The 15,145-nt window shown below is 35.8% G+C and overlaps 1 protein-coding gene across 1 annotated transcript in view; it reads right to left on the bottom strand.

The window, feature by feature from the left end:
• Positions 1–15,145, bottom strand: part of LOC143449795 (uncharacterized) — a 35,772-nt gene that overhangs the window by 10,717 nt on the left and 9,910 nt on the right. The window contains exons 19-73 of the mRNA XM_076950124.1: positions 14,970–15,020; positions 14,838–14,888; positions 14,704–14,754; positions 14,571–14,621; positions 14,438–14,488; positions 14,304–14,354; positions 14,171–14,221; positions 14,039–14,089; positions 13,907–13,957; positions 13,775–13,825; positions 13,641–13,691; positions 13,509–13,559; positions 13,376–13,426; positions 13,243–13,293; positions 13,111–13,161; positions 12,978–13,028; positions 12,846–12,896; positions 12,713–12,763; positions 12,580–12,630; positions 12,447–12,497; positions 12,315–12,365; positions 12,182–12,232; positions 12,049–12,099; positions 10,150–10,194; positions 9,999–10,028; positions 9,492–9,704; positions 9,269–9,380; positions 9,050–9,157; positions 8,578–8,797; positions 7,881–8,051; positions 7,537–7,732; positions 7,203–7,442; positions 6,837–7,067; positions 6,552–6,671; positions 6,240–6,451; positions 6,063–6,147; positions 5,756–5,920; positions 5,537–5,686; positions 5,182–5,460; positions 4,828–5,007; positions 4,497–4,681; positions 4,246–4,420; positions 3,902–4,121; positions 3,641–3,793; positions 3,207–3,364; positions 3,073–3,117; positions 2,939–2,983; positions 2,383–2,421; positions 2,203–2,253; positions 1,805–1,976; positions 1,661–1,741; positions 1,342–1,445; positions 1,100–1,234; positions 901–985; positions 770–804 (exon numbers count right to left, since the gene is read on the bottom strand). Of these exons, the coding sequence (XP_076806239.1) occupies positions 770–804; positions 901–985; positions 1,100–1,234; positions 1,342–1,445; positions 1,661–1,741; positions 1,805–1,976; positions 2,203–2,253; positions 2,383–2,421; positions 2,939–2,983; positions 3,073–3,117; positions 3,207–3,364; positions 3,641–3,793; positions 3,902–4,121; positions 4,246–4,420; positions 4,497–4,681; positions 4,828–5,007; positions 5,182–5,460; positions 5,537–5,686; positions 5,756–5,920; positions 6,063–6,147; positions 6,240–6,451; positions 6,552–6,671; positions 6,837–7,067; positions 7,203–7,442; positions 7,537–7,732; positions 7,881–8,051; positions 8,578–8,797; positions 9,050–9,157; positions 9,269–9,380; positions 9,492–9,704; positions 9,999–10,028; positions 10,150–10,194; positions 12,049–12,099; positions 12,182–12,232; positions 12,315–12,365; positions 12,447–12,497; positions 12,580–12,630; positions 12,713–12,763; positions 12,846–12,896; positions 12,978–13,028; positions 13,111–13,161; positions 13,243–13,293; positions 13,376–13,426; positions 13,509–13,559; positions 13,641–13,691; positions 13,775–13,825; positions 13,907–13,957; positions 14,039–14,089; positions 14,171–14,221; positions 14,304–14,354; positions 14,438–14,488; positions 14,571–14,621; positions 14,704–14,754; positions 14,838–14,888; positions 14,970–15,020 (5,613 nt within the window). The remainder of the gene's footprint in view (positions 1–769; positions 805–900; positions 986–1,099; positions 1,235–1,341; positions 1,446–1,660; positions 1,742–1,804; positions 1,977–2,202; positions 2,254–2,382; positions 2,422–2,938; positions 2,984–3,072; positions 3,118–3,206; positions 3,365–3,640; positions 3,794–3,901; positions 4,122–4,245; positions 4,421–4,496; positions 4,682–4,827; positions 5,008–5,181; positions 5,461–5,536; positions 5,687–5,755; positions 5,921–6,062; positions 6,148–6,239; positions 6,452–6,551; positions 6,672–6,836; positions 7,068–7,202; positions 7,443–7,536; positions 7,733–7,880; positions 8,052–8,577; positions 8,798–9,049; positions 9,158–9,268; positions 9,381–9,491; positions 9,705–9,998; positions 10,029–10,149; positions 10,195–12,048; positions 12,100–12,181; positions 12,233–12,314; positions 12,366–12,446; positions 12,498–12,579; positions 12,631–12,712; positions 12,764–12,845; positions 12,897–12,977; positions 13,029–13,110; positions 13,162–13,242; positions 13,294–13,375; positions 13,427–13,508; positions 13,560–13,640; positions 13,692–13,774; positions 13,826–13,906; positions 13,958–14,038; positions 14,090–14,170; positions 14,222–14,303; positions 14,355–14,437; positions 14,489–14,570; positions 14,622–14,703; positions 14,755–14,837; positions 14,889–14,969; positions 15,021–15,145) is intronic.

The following is a 15,145-nucleotide window of genomic DNA, read 5'->3' as shown; positions in this document are numbered from 1 at the left end:
GATTTTGTCTGTACACACAACGCGATTGCTGCAGGTTAATGCATTCGCAAGCAATTTTTTTCACTTTTTATTCGGAGTGTTTCTTGTTCAAAGGTTCTGTTCACTTACTAATGAGGTTAAAAACGTGTATGAGCGTAGCCTAACTAGAAATTTTGGAAGTTGGCTAACTTTTACGTCTCGACATTTCGATCGTATACCATTAGATTTGTACTCGACATCCTACTATTACACAGCCCAACTGGCGTCACCTGCGTGATTTTTGACGCATTCAGTGTGCAGACAAGTGTGAATGCGTACGACAACTGGCTCACCATCATATGCGTTTCTTTGCGACTGCGTTGCAGTCCGTCGACACAAATCGCATCCAGTGTGAAGGCTCTTTTGGTCAGTAAACAAAATAGGCTATATGTTGCACGTAAGCAACAAGCAGGCGGAAAATTCAACAAGAAAAATAAATTGCCGACGCAATGTTACCTAAGAGTTATTTGAATATCAAAGTGAACATTGGAATTTATCATGCAAAAATTACTTTTTCTTGAAAATCAAATGTTTAAACACTAATAAAGAAAACTATTACTACAACCGCATCTTCACTGCTTTAATCATAAAAACGCAAAACAGATTACAGAATGGTTTGTAATAGTCAAGTTGTTTCGTGACTTCACAATACCGTTATACGATTGTGATACGTTTCGGTAAGATGGTGACACTCGAGATACACGAAACTATAAAAATGAGATTTTGAATACCATTAAGAAAACATTCTTACCTCGACATCTATATCCGGTGAAACCATCACGACATCTGAATGATTGAAATCCGTTAATTAGGCAGGTTGAAATACGACTGTAACAGATATTATCGGAAGTAGCCATTCACTGTGGAGTAAATAGAACTTACTTGCAGTTTGGATATCCAACTTCATCCACCGTAACACATTCTGCACCGTTTGAACAATGTGTGTAATACTCACTGCTGCATTGGTCTGCAGACGAAAACGACTTTTGTTTTTGCAAACGGGTTAAATTTCAGAAGACATTTATTTAAGAACGCTCATTTTTACCAGTAGGTAGCCATATATTCAACTCTATATTCTTACCAACGCATTGTACAGGAACATTAGGGTCGAACTTTCTACCAATGTTATCAATGGTACCACCATTGCAGTAGCAAGGACTGGCTTTGTTAGTTGGCTTGCAACTGGCGGTATCGTCACAATCACTGCACGTCACGTCTGTATATTAAATAACAACAATAGAAAAAAATACAAGGATAAAGTATACCTACCACTAAATTAATTGAACAGCTTAATGGAGCAAAGACCGAAATCATATTTATTACTTGCTGTTGGGGCTTCAAGGAATAGTTTTCCCCCAATGGTTTCGTTGTAGCTATTTAAGACGTCTTCCATTGTTACATTCGAGTCGAGCACCGTTACGTTGATTCTGAGTCGCAAAAAAATCAGCATGAGTCTATGTAAATGCTATATGACTGTTATAAAAGTTATAGTACTATTAATTACATAATCAACTAAATAATTAACTATAAATTATTAACTAATCTAATTAACTTCGAATGTTCTGCAGATGACCTAATTCTGCTTTTCGAAAATGTTTTACTTCAACCTCGTCCACATTATAACAAATGCATTTGCACTTACATTGCTATTACACTGCCTCGAAGAAAACGATCGACAGTTGAATTTATTCGGAGTTCAATTGCCAGACCAGATGACCTAATTCTGCTTTTCGAAAATGTTTTACTTCAACCTCGTCCACATTATAACAAATGCATTTGCACTTACATTGCTATTACACTGCCTCGAAGAAAACGATCGACAGTTGAATTTATTCGGAGTTCAATTGCCACATTAAAAGTTTTTTCGACATCCGCAGCCAGCTCGTTAAATTCAGTAGTATTTTTGTCTAGCAGAGCTTCGGAAAAGGGTCTATCTACTATCAACTGAACTGGAAATTCTTTGAAAAACATAAAAAAGCAATGACTCCTATGAAAACAATTAGTTTTTAGAACCTCATTAAAGCAGCACTAATAATGTAGAAACGTATATTTGTTGACGCTGCTATGTTGCATACTATCAGTTGATGTTGCTTCTTCACACAGTATTCTATACTTCAGGTCGTAAAAGCCACAAATTACATACAGTAGCTTTCGCTTTACTGTAACCGTAACGTTTAACTTTACCTAAAATTGTTTTGTTTATGGTTGCCGCTGTAACCGAGACTGCATCTGAAACTAAATAAAAGACATAAAAATGAAGTTTATATTGAATGTCATAAACCGGAAATTCATTCCTCTCATGACCCTTTGCACGCTGAACATGTTTCTGTCTATGATAACTATATCGTTTTACGTGTAGTTAACCTGTGAAGGTTGGTGTTGGTGATTTCGTAGTGGTTTCATCTAAAAACAAAATAGAAAAATACGTAGTTAATAATACATAGTAAATAATAAATAACAACCAATAGCAGAATAAGATATCTTCTCAAACGTTAACTTTGATTTATTAAAACGAGCATTCGAAAGCCTGAGATAGCTTCTTACAGTAAATGTGAAACTATATATTCAATACGAGCGAAGAGATATATTTTCTGCAGGAGCCTTATCATTAAAAAGTTTTGAAGAAGTTGCCAAAAGAATTTGTTAGTAATTCTATTACAGAGTTTGGAGTTGGACTATTCCGGCGCTGGAATTAGGTACTCTTGGGAAAAGACCAATAAACATTTCAAATAGAACCTAACGAATAAACATCGAACAAACGAAAAATAAGTTTTTATATGAAATTAACAGCACTGATGTCTTTAACCATCACCTCAAACGTTTGAATTTAAAAATAGAAAATAATGAAATATGCTGTTTAGTGTATAGTACTTGCCTCTATCCACGCTATAAAAAATGTGTCGTTTATTGAGTGATTTACCTGTGGAGATTCCTTGCGTGGTTGGTGATGTTACGATGGTTTCTCCTGCAAAAAATAGGATACGGTAGACCTATATACTTGCGCATTTATTAATATGTAAAGATTGAAGGTGTGCCGTTTTTCGTGTGATTTACCTGTGGTTTCTTGTATGGTGATTGGTGATGTTACAGTGGTTTCTCCTGCAATAAGTAAAATAAAAAGTGTTTCTACAAACACTCTGCGAGTCTGGCACCTAAATTTATGCCTCTGTGTTTCTATCTGTACCAACCGGTTTCAACGCATTGATCATCCAGGAAAGTAAATCCATCGTCACAAGTGCAAGTAAAACTTCCGGCAGTATTGCTACAACTTGCATTGGGTTGGCAAATGCCATCCAATAAGCATTCGTCTTTATCAGAGCAACTTAACATCATAGAAGGATTGGTTCTATAAAACGAAACGGAGAAAACAAGATATCAACAATCAGCAGAATCGTAATGTTATATATTAACTTAAACCGTATTTTACACCTTTACACAATTTCAAAATTAGATAAAGTTGCACCGAAGAAATTGTACGGATTTGAAATGCGTAATTTTTGAGAAAATTTTCGAAAGTAAAGCCCAGAAAAGAAAGCATTCAAAAATTCACTCTTCTGGAAACAAAACAGATTTTGTGTTCGCTTGAAGTACGTTATGCCGGTAATTGTTTTCTTCGATATACCTATTGTATCCATCTTTGCAAGTACATTCAAATGTTCCTTCTAAATCAGTGCATTCGGTGCTTCTTGTATCGCATCTTGCTTCACCCTTAGCACACTCGTCGATGTTCACACAAATGCTGCCGTTTTTCTGAAAACCTTCCGTGCACTCGCAGCTGAATAAATTAGACTTGTCTATAAACCTTTGCATACAAATACCAGCAGAAGAAACAAACCGAGGTGCAATCTGCACACCAACTTCGACACCATGCTTATATTCACACCTGTAATTGCCCATTGTGTTTGAGCATTCTGAGTTAAAGGTACTCTCGCACGGATAACTTTCCATGCACTCGTCAATATCATCACAAAGAGTGCTGTCGGTGTCGTTGATGCGGTAACCATCATTGCACGAACAGTTAAAACCACCGAATATAGGACTGCATACCTGACTGCATGGGTTGGAATCACAAAGATTAATAGTTGTGCAATTTCGTCCATCGCCTGAAAAATTACACAAAAAATCTAAGATGAATGAAGTGTGACGTAATAAAACCTCAACGAACAATCAGTTTTATGACTGGAAAATAATCGACAACTTTAATGCAACTTTACCAAGAAAAATTACCTTTGGTTCCAGTCGGGCAAACTCCACAGTCATATCCAGAATCCGGAGCAACTTGATCCAAACATGACACGTCAGTAAAACACGGGCTTGTGCCATTTTCGAATCCGTCACACTCATTCCTATCTTCAGTGCAGTAATCGCCGCTGTATGCATCTGTACATTCGCACTGTACAATCTGTTGTTCAAAACATAATGAGAATATACAATACCCAATTGATTAATCAAAACATTTGATCAGTCATTTCACCAACTTCGAAATTTTCAGATCCCTTCAATGTCATGTTGTAAAGGCATGAACCATTATTTTCGCACAAACACAACTTTATAGGAACTGTCACGACGCTGTATTCAGTTCCGTCATAAGCTTGAACTTCGAGGGTTTCGTTGATTAGAGACGAGGAATCGCTATTTGGGGTCCAACTACCAAAACCCGTTGCTGTGCAGAGATATTTTAAACTTAACCTTATCCAACGTGGACAAGACGAATAATTCGATCAAAAATAAACAAAAATAAGTCAGCTATTGTTAGTCAATGCAAGAATCATGAAAAAGTGTTTGAACACGATCACGTTGCAGCCATACTTGCGTTTATAGTGATCTCCATAATGCTCGTTGAGTTGGTCAAACTGAAGGAAATGGTGTCTTCTTCATCCAAGTCTAAAGCTGTAACTCGGAAGAGTGACGTCACGTTTATCTTAGCCTGAAGGTATCCGTCCGCAAAATAATCCGCCTCTAGTACAGTGATGTTCGGAGGAGTATTGACTGCAATGAGGTCAGACCGAAGATTAAAAAAAAAACTGTATAATTTAAGGCAAAAATATGCTTTCGTTCTACACAAAAGAACTTAACTATCATAAAAAGGGCTTGCTTACTAAGTACAGCAAGTTTAAAACTTGTGCTTTACACTTTCAAAAAATCTACTACCACTAAGCTAACCGTTAATTGCCGAAGCCGTGGCAGAAGAGAGTCCATTTTCCAAAGTGGTTTGTCCGATATCACTTCGGTTTGTGGTCAACGTATCGTACAAGCACGAAGTGGATAACTCTCCGTCTGAAGTGCAATTTGTACGAATTTCTTCGAACAAAGGAGTGCCCTTTTGATGAGCGACCAGATCCTCCAGGAAAGGTGGATCGGGAGAATTAGTGGGGTTATGCGTCGCGTAAGTGTCCTCTCCACCGGCGTAAGTAAACAAGCTTTCATTCATGGTTATTTGCCCTGAAAACAACATATATAAGCAGTTCATATTATAATGTGAGATAACCAAAACCTTATAGTGTACTGTATTACTTACAAGACTGTCCAAATAGGTAAACTTTTCTTTCCGCTATAGTTCCGTTCAACACGTCTGTAACATTTGCGTTAGTCACTTGTATGTCATCGAAGCTCAGTACGGTTCCGTTGCGAAGTTCAAAGTCATCACTTTTTGTACCACTCCAGAAACCTAACATTAACCGACATCAACGTATAGTACAGTTTGTAGATTTAACATCACAGTACTAAGAGGACGTACCTAGAAGTCCCCTTGAAACATTTTGTAAAATATTGGGGTCACCAGTAAACTGAATAGTCAGCAAATATGCTGAGGCCGTCACCGTAACGGATTGCTGACTCGGAAAAACAGCTTCATAACTGCCATTACTGACTGTCAGTGAAACCGATTCGATGATTTTTTCCGCTTTATTAGATAGAAAATACAGAATTACAGTTAAAATCGTATTAGGCTATTATTATTATCGTATTAGGCATTTATCGCTTGGAATTTCAAACAAAAAAATTTCTTTTGATAAAAAAATACCAAAAAACGAAAAATCTGTTACTTTCATTTAAAGACTCTTGAATTTCTTCGTTAACTTTCACAACAATACCATTCCCAGTGGAATTTGTATCTACTTCAAACAAGACCTGGCAATTATTAAATAAAGAGAAGTATGTGTTATTTCATCGTTTAAACACTAAGTCATAAACATATCTTCATGGAGAAAAGCCTGATGTACTTTTCCTGACAAATCATTGGTGTGATCTTTGACAACAACCGCAACAAATCCAGTGGCATCGGATTCAGCCCCGTCTTCTTTCAACACACGTTTGGTGCGAGCTTGTATCGTGATGACGTCAGGCGCGTATACTAAGTAGTATTCTCCGAGACCGTTGAAAGTGTAAGAAGCTCCGTCAAATGTAGTTAAATGCGGATCGCCCCAAAAGAAACCTTCAAAATTCCTCATTAAAATGATCATAAAAACCATTAACTTGACACGCATAAAAACACAAACTAAAATTTAAACTTTGTAAAAATCAACAAAAGTTACTTGGCCAAAACGGAAAATAAGAGAAGCATGTCGCGGCCGGTCTTCGTTCTTCATACAATCGGCAGTATCCCGATGACTGACTTTCAATACAACATTGCCTTCGAGGTATTAAATCGCCATCTGCGTAACGTCATACATTTTTTCCATTGTTCAAAAAAATATGAATAAATAATAACAATTTATACTGAAGTATGACAAAGTGATGCAAAGCGACATATTTCGTAAGTCACAAATACGTCCGAAGGCAACAATACTATGTAACAATTATTTCGTAAAGTTTCTCACTCAATGCGTCGTTATATTGTTGATCGAGAATATTCGAATCCCTCCAGTATATCCAACCGTTTAAATCGGATATTGGTATCTGATATCTCTCAGATCTGCTACCAAACGGTCCTCTAATCAACGGTCCCGAAGTTATAAAACTCCACCAACTGAAGAAAAAGGAAAAGCGACGCCGGTAGCAACATCTTGGGCCGGTGCCAAATCGTTCCTGATAACACTCGGTGCCAAAACCTGCATAAAATCAGATCAAAGGTTACATGCCAAATTTAACTGCGTGAAGTTTTATTGCTACATTGGTCATTAGAAAAAGGTACTATTAAAAGAGTGAAAATTTGGTTGGAAGCAAGCGGTAAAGCAAAAGCTTACTTTCATAACTCCATTCTAATGAACTCTTTCCACGATACCACAAATAGTCCTCCACTGCCCTGACAAAACGCCCATCAACTCTAGCCTGGAAACTGCTGCAAGGGCAAGTATGTTCGGTTCTGGGACTGTAATTGTCGAGATCTGCAACGTACCATTTCAGGCAATTGCAACGAGACTCTTGAACGGCCGAGTTCGAGGAAGGCGTAAGTTTGTAAAAGAACTCTCCTCTTCTTGAACTACCTGATAAGTTTGTTTTTCAGCATAAGAAGATAATATTTAACTTTAAAACATATTACCGTCAATGAAGCTCACAAAAATATAAATCATTCATCACCTGTTTGGAGCAACTGATCAGGTCTGTAATCTCCTTGCGTTTCAATGTAATCTAACTCTGCTCCATTCGTATAACCAATCAAACCCCTATCAGTGTAACGAATTCCAGTTTGCCAAAGCATCCCATCTTCTTTGTATAAGTAGATGAGATAGGTGTTGCATCCATCTGTGGTGAGAACCGCTTGAAAGGTGTTCGGCTGATCAAAACAACGAAAATGATGTTAACATCTTGTTTGTATTTATCATGCTGGTAAAGCTTATACATCATGAAAATGTATATAGGTATATATGTTTAAGTTTGATTAGTAGGAATGAGTCGCACAGGTAAAAAATAGAAAAACGTACATAATCTCGATATGTTTGATAATATTCCGGATACATGACAACTTCACTCCAGGTGGCCTTGTAAGCAAAAATGGGATCGAAATCTATGCCAAAACGCTCATCGATTCTTCGTTTTACTTCCTTTAAGGTGTTTAAGGTTGAACCGCTTGGATTTGAGACCTTGTCATAACTCTGCAAGCAAGAGCAAGAAATTTTACGCAACAAATACATTCTGTTTATTTACGCTGGGTGGCGGTCAGATGAAACTATTCCATAAAATTCTCATCATTGTGTGCTCAAAGCAGAACTGTAGCAAAAGTTAAACAGCATTTTTGAAGTTACGACATCTTAAAACAAGCCCCGTGAACAATAGTAAATTTTATATAGGGTTGCCTATAGCGCATACCGAAGAAAGCTGAGTGTCAGCGGTAAATCTTAGAGTGATATTATGATCTAAAATTGTGATATGAAAATAAGAAATGTGAAAATCTGATGTTGCAAACCGTGCAAACCAAGCCAAAGCTGCATTGCTGGAATGTTATTAGTAATTTATCGATCATTGAGCATTGAGCATTTCGAGATACAGGCTATTCGTTACACAGTAAAAGAAGCAAACAGGAAATGAATTAGTATTATAAAGTAATTATTTAATATTAGCACATTTTAACCAATATCTGCATACCAAAAAAATAATAATTGAACACCTACTAGCAAATACCTGATAATATACACGACCGTCATTATTAAAACTTGGGTGAAAATCATCCCAAAATGGCGCCAGCAAAGCTAAGTTCCTTGAACGTCCCTGAAACCCGTTTTGTGAAGGCCTGTACAATGACTGAACCCAGTAAAATGACGTTCCTAGATAGATAATGCCATTTGAAGTAAGACGAATGTTGAAGAATGTTTGGGAACCAAACGGAATCGCGTATTCCAACCTTTGAAAAGAATAAAAACTCAATTGCTTTCATTGCGTTAAATTAATCATATTTTAGCAGAATATACAATGAGGGCTTTTGTTACAATGCTACAGTTTCGAAAATGATTGGTTACTTACATTATGGTGTACATATGTACTGGTGTGTATATGTACGTATGTACTACATATGTACATATGGTGTACATATGTACTGGTGTACTACTTGCTGAGTGCCTGTCTTGATGTGTTTAAATGACAATCGTTGACTTACGTAACAACTGAAGAAGCAACATCATCTCCAAGTCTAAGCAAAATATCGTTGGCTTCAACTCCATAAGGAAATAAGATGATTTCGTAGCATTTTTCTTTACCGTCGCCCCTGATAAAAAAAACAAGGTCGAAATGAGGTCGCATATCATTTATAATTTCGTCATCGGTGGCAATTTTTCATGAACTACTGAACTAAACTGATTTTTTTACTGAAATTCACCGGTAGCCAACGTTGCACTTGCACGAATACCCTCCTACAGTGTTAGTGCAATTGGCGTGTTCCGCGCATGGGTTTCCATTGCATTCATTCTTATCAATGTCACAAATTTCACCTTTATAGATTGGCAAGGTTAAAATGTAGTAACATAAAAACAACAAAAGTAAAAGAAAAGTAAGTTTGATAAAATGAAATATTCATGACATGTCACGTGGAAAAAAATTACCTTCATAATTATCTGGACACACACATCGATAACCTATCTCGTTTGAACGATCAGACTCGCATTGACCTTTATTACGACATGGGAACCTCAGGCATGGTGAAACAAAAGTTTGGCAGGTTTGGCCAAAAAAGTTTTCCGTGCAAGAACAGTTGTAAAGCGGACCATTTGGGAAGCAAATTCCACCATATTGGCAAGGGGATGACGCACAAGAGCCTGTTGAGTAGATACAGTATAGACATGAAAGCAATCGTTAATGTAGCAAAAAACTTGTCGTTGCATAGTGTAGAAATCAAACTGTGACGAGCGTTCTCATCTTTGAAACATTTCACAAATGATCAACGGACCACGATGCATTTACGAACTTATGCAGCGTGAAAGTGACTTAGAGTTGAAATTAAGTACTAGTGAATATAACCAACACTAGATTCTAGGAGCTGCAGCAGTCAAGTTTGTAGAATTATTACCATAACCATTGTTTTTAGCTGTAGCCTAACAATGTTGTATCACCTGTGCTTGCCATGGTCACTGTGGTTGCATCTGAGAAATATAGAAGGTTTGTTAGATTTCATAAAAGGAAACATCATCCCTCTATAAACCTTCGCACGTCGCATACCTGATCCTAACTATGATAATTATATTGTTAATAGGATAGGTTTACCTGTTGTGGTTACGCGTGTGGTTGGTGATGTCCTAGTAGTTTCATCTGCAAAGAAATACAAAACCAGCGCTTAACTGAATAAGTTGAAGTACCTGTACACTGGGTCCGATTTGAACAAAAACCGCCTTTTGAGACGATTAGCGTTGCGATTTTGTCTGTACACATAACGCGATTGCTGCAGGTTAATGCATTCGCAAGCAATTTTTTTCACTTTTTATTCTGAGTGTTTCTTGTTCAAAGGTTCTGTTGACTTACTAATGAGGTTAAAAACGTGTATGAGCGTAGCCTAACTAGAAATTTTGGAAGTTGGCTAACTTTGACGTCTCGACATTTCGATCGTATACCATTAGATTTGTACTCGACATCCTACTATTACACAGCCCAACTGGCGTCACCTGCGTGATATTTGACGCATTCAGTGTGCAGACAAGTGTGAATGCGTACGACAACTGGCTCACCATCATATGCGTTTCTTTGCGACTGCGTTGCAGTCCGTCGACACAAATCGCATCCAGTGTGAAGGCTCTTTTGGTCAGTTAACAAAATAGGCTATATGTTGCACGTAAGCAACAAGCAGGCGGAAAATTCAACAAGAAAAATAAATTGCCGACGCAATGTTACCTAAGAGTTATTTGAATATAAAAGTGAACATTGGAATTTATCAACACCACATCCTTATAAAATCTTCTGTTAGACTGTCAACGGGAAAAATCCGAACGATTGGGTTGGTATTTGTAAGTTATTTGCTACTCGTTTAACTGTACTACAGAACACTGTGCATCTATCCGGACCAAACCAAATTTAGACGTTTATGAAAACCATAAGGATTTACGAAAGATAGAAATTAATCACTAATTGCAGTTGTGCATTGGGCACAAAACGTTTTCGGTTCGGTGACCGAGTGGTTAGAGCGCTGGACTCGCAATAACGCAACACAAAGTCCATGTTTGATACCCAATGAAGCTACCGTTGTTTTGTCCTTGGGCAAGGCCGTAGCTCCTATTCAGTGTTCCTGGTGAACAGTTTTAAATTCAGGCAATGTAATGTAACCAAATAATAAAGATGAATAATTAAATGGTTAGCATGGCGACTAAGCCCGACATACAATAAACAAGTCATTTTTTTTCAATTTAAGACTTGTACTTGATAAACGTTACTGACTCGACTTGAATTGGAAGTGTATTTAAAAACATTCAATTTGACTTGGACTTGCGCTGTTAGTAACTTCACTTGTGTCATGACCATTAAGACTTGTTTTTATCATAGGTAAAATATAATTTTTCTTATTATTAGATAATTAATGCATGACTTGTTATTATGAATGTATCTCAAGCATTTCAAACTTCGTTAAACCGTCGAAAACGTTTTTCTGCAGTTTTGAAGCAAGTAAAACAAATGTGATCAATGTAGTTATTCCTTGCAAAAACTTGAAAATGCTTTATAATGTTACAATACGCCACTTAAACGCTTGTTTTGGCATTATACAACCCAACATTGCATTGGAAGGGCATTTTGCTTGATTTTCCTAGACTTGTTAACACCATTAAAATGGGAAGGAAATCTCATCTGACAGAGACACTCCAAAATCGAGCTGTTGCATTGCAGCAAGAAGGTTATTCAAAATTTGTCATTAGTGTTGGAACAAAGCTGGTGGCAATAAGAATAGCATGTGCAATACTTTACAAATTAGAAAATAAAGTTCATTTTGTGATAAGACGAAGTCTGTAATGCAAGTATTTTCCTTTTGCTATTACATTTACTGGTATAATCTTGCTTTGGTTTTTGGCAAAATTTAAATTGATTAAATTTAAACAAATCTGAATACAAAGCATGACATTAAGAAATAATTTCAGAATAAAAACACATGATTTAGTGATTAATAAAGTTGTAAGCATTTACCTGGTGAATTAGAAGGACTTTGATCAGTTTGGGTTAAACCTGTAGTCAAATCTGAACGCAAAGCATGATATTAAGAAAAAATTTGATATTAAAAATACACTTTTTAGTGATTAATAAAGTTGTAAGCATTTACCTGGTGAGTCAGAGGGAACTTGATCGGTTTGGGTTAAACCTGTAGTCAAATCTGAATGCAAAGCATGATATTAAGAAAAAATTTGACATTAAAAATACACATTTTAGTGATTAAAAAAGATGTAAGCATTTACCTGGTGAGTCAGAGGGAACTTGATCAGTTTGGGTTAAACCTGTAGTCAAATCTGAATGCAAAGCATGATATTAGGAAATAATTTGAGATTAAAAATACACATTTAGTGATTAATAAAGTTGTAAGCATTTACCTGGTGAATTAGAAGGACTTTGATCAGTTTGGGTTAAACCTGTAGTCAAATCTGAATGCAAAGCATGATATTAAGAAAAATTTTGAGAATAAAAATACACTTTTTAGTGATTAATAAAGTTGTAAGCATTTACCTGGTGAGTCAGAGGGAACTTGATCAGTTTGGGTTAAACCTGTAGTCAAATCTGAATGCAAAGCATGATATTAAGAAATAATTTGAGATTAAAAATACACATTTTAGTGATTAATAAAGTTGTAAGCATTTACCTGGTGAGTCAGAGGGAACTTGATCAGTTTGGGTTAAACCTGTAGTCAAATCTGAATGCAAAGCATGATATTAAGAAAAATTTTGACATTAAAAAAACACATTTTAGTGATTAATAAAGTTGTAAGCATTTACCTGGTGAGTCAGAGGGAACTTGATCAGTTTGGGTTAAACCTGTAGTCAAATCTGAATGCAAAGCATGATATTAGGAAATAATTTGAGATTAAAAATACACATTTAGTGATTAATAAAGTTGTAAGCATTTACCTGGTGAGTCAGTGGGAATTTGGTTAGTTTGAGCTAAACCTGTAGTCAAATCTGAATGCAAAGCATGACATTAGAAAATAATTTCAGATTAAAAATACACTTTTTAGTGATTAATAACGTTGTAAGCATTTACCTGGTGAGTCAGTGGGAATTTGGTTAGTTTGGGTTAAACCTGTAGTCAAATCTGAATACAAAGCATGATATTAGGAAATAATTTGAGATTAAAAATACACATTTAGTGATTAATAAAGTTGTAAGCATTTACCTGGTGAGTCAGTGGGAACTTGGTTAGTTTGAGCCAAACCTGTAGTCAAATCTGAATGCAAAGCATGACATTAGAAAATAATTTCAGATTAAAAATACACTTTTTAGTGATTAATAACGTTGTAAGCATTTACCTGGTGAGTCAGAGGCAACTTGATCGGTTTGGGTTAAACCTGTAGTCAAATCTGAATGCAAAGCATGATATTAGGAAATAATTTGAGATTAAAAATACACTTTTTAGTGATTAATAAAGTTGTAAGCATTTACCTGGTGAGTCAGTGGGAATTTGGTCAGTTTGAGCTAAACCTGTAGTCAAATCTGAATGCAAAGCATGACATTAGAAAAAATTTGAGATTAAAAATACACTTTTTAGTGATTAATAAAGTTGTAAGCATTTACCTGGTGAGTCAGAGGGAACTTGATCAGTTTGGGTTAAACCTGTAGTCAAATCTGAATGCAAAGCAAGACATTAATGACTTAATATGAGATTAAAAATACACTTTTTAGTGAATAATAAATTTGTAAGCATTTACCTGGTGAGTCAGAGGGAACTTGATCAGTTTGGGTTAAACCTGTAGTCAAATCTGAATGCAAAGCATGATATTAGGAAATAATTTGAGATTAAAAATACACATTTAGTGATTAATAAAGTTGTAAGCATTAACCTGGTGAGTCAGTGGGAATTTGGTCTGTTTGAGCTAAACCTGTAGTCAAATCTGAATGCAAAGCATGACATTAGAAAAAATTTGAGATTAAAAATACACTTTTTAGTGATTAATAAAGTTGTAAGCATTCACCTGATGAATTAGAAGGACTTTCATCAGTTTGAGTTAAACCTGTAGTCAAATCTGAATGCAAAGCATGACATTCGGGAATAATTTGAGATTAAAAATACACATTTAGTGATTAATAAAGTTGTAAGCATTTACCTGGTGAGTCAGTGGGAATTTGGTCAGTTTGAGCTAAACCTGTAGTCAAATCTGAATGCAAAGCATGATATTAAGAAAAAATTTGAGATTAAAAATACACTTTTTAGTGATTAATAAAGTTGTAAGCATTTACCTGGTGAGTCGGAGGGAACTTGGTCAGTTTGAGCTAAACTTGTAGTCAAATCTGAATTCAAATCAAGACATTAATGACTTAATATGAGATTAAAAATACACTTTTTTGTGAATAATAAATTTGTAAGCATTTACCTGGTGAGTCAGAGGGGACTTGGTCAGTTTGAGCTAAACCTGTAGTCAAATCTGAATGCAAAGCATGATATTAGGAAAAAGTTTGAGATTAAAAATACACTTTTTAGTGATTAATAAAGTTGTAAGCATTTACCTGATGAATTAGAAGGACTTTGATCAGTTTGGGTTAAACCTGTAGTCAAATCTGAATGCAAAGCATGATATTAGGAAATAATTTGAGATTAAAAATACACTTTTTAGTGATTAATAAAGTTGTAAGCATTTACCTGGTGAGTCAGAGGGAACTTGATCAGTTTGGGTTAAACCTGTAGTCAAATCTGAATGCAAAGCAAGACATTAATGACTTAATATGAGATTAAAAATACACATTTTAGTGAATAATAAATTTGTAAGCATTTACCTGGTGAGTCAGAGGGAACTTGATCAGTTTGAGTTAAACTTGTAGTCAAATCTGAATGCAAAGCATGATATTAGGAAATAATTTGAAATTAAAAATACACATTTAGTTATTAATAAAGTTGTAAGCATTTACCTGGTGAGTCAGTGGGAATTTGGTCAGTTTGGGTTAAACCTGTAGTCAAATCTGAATGCAAAGCGAGACATTAATGACTTAATATGAGATTAAAAATACGGTACTACGACACCTTATCGAAAGACACTTTATCGAAAGACACTTTATCGAACGACACCTGATCGAAACGACAGCTG

The sequence above is a fragment of the Clavelina lepadiformis genome, chromosome 3, assembly GCF_947623445.1.
Source record: "Clavelina lepadiformis chromosome 3, kaClaLepa1.1, whole genome shotgun sequence".
Classification (NCBI taxonomy): domain Eukaryota; kingdom Metazoa; phylum Chordata; class Ascidiacea; order Aplousobranchia; family Clavelinidae; genus Clavelina; species Clavelina lepadiformis.
The sequence above is the reverse complement of the archived record's forward strand: the minus strand, read 5'-3'. Positions and strand labels throughout refer to the sequence as shown.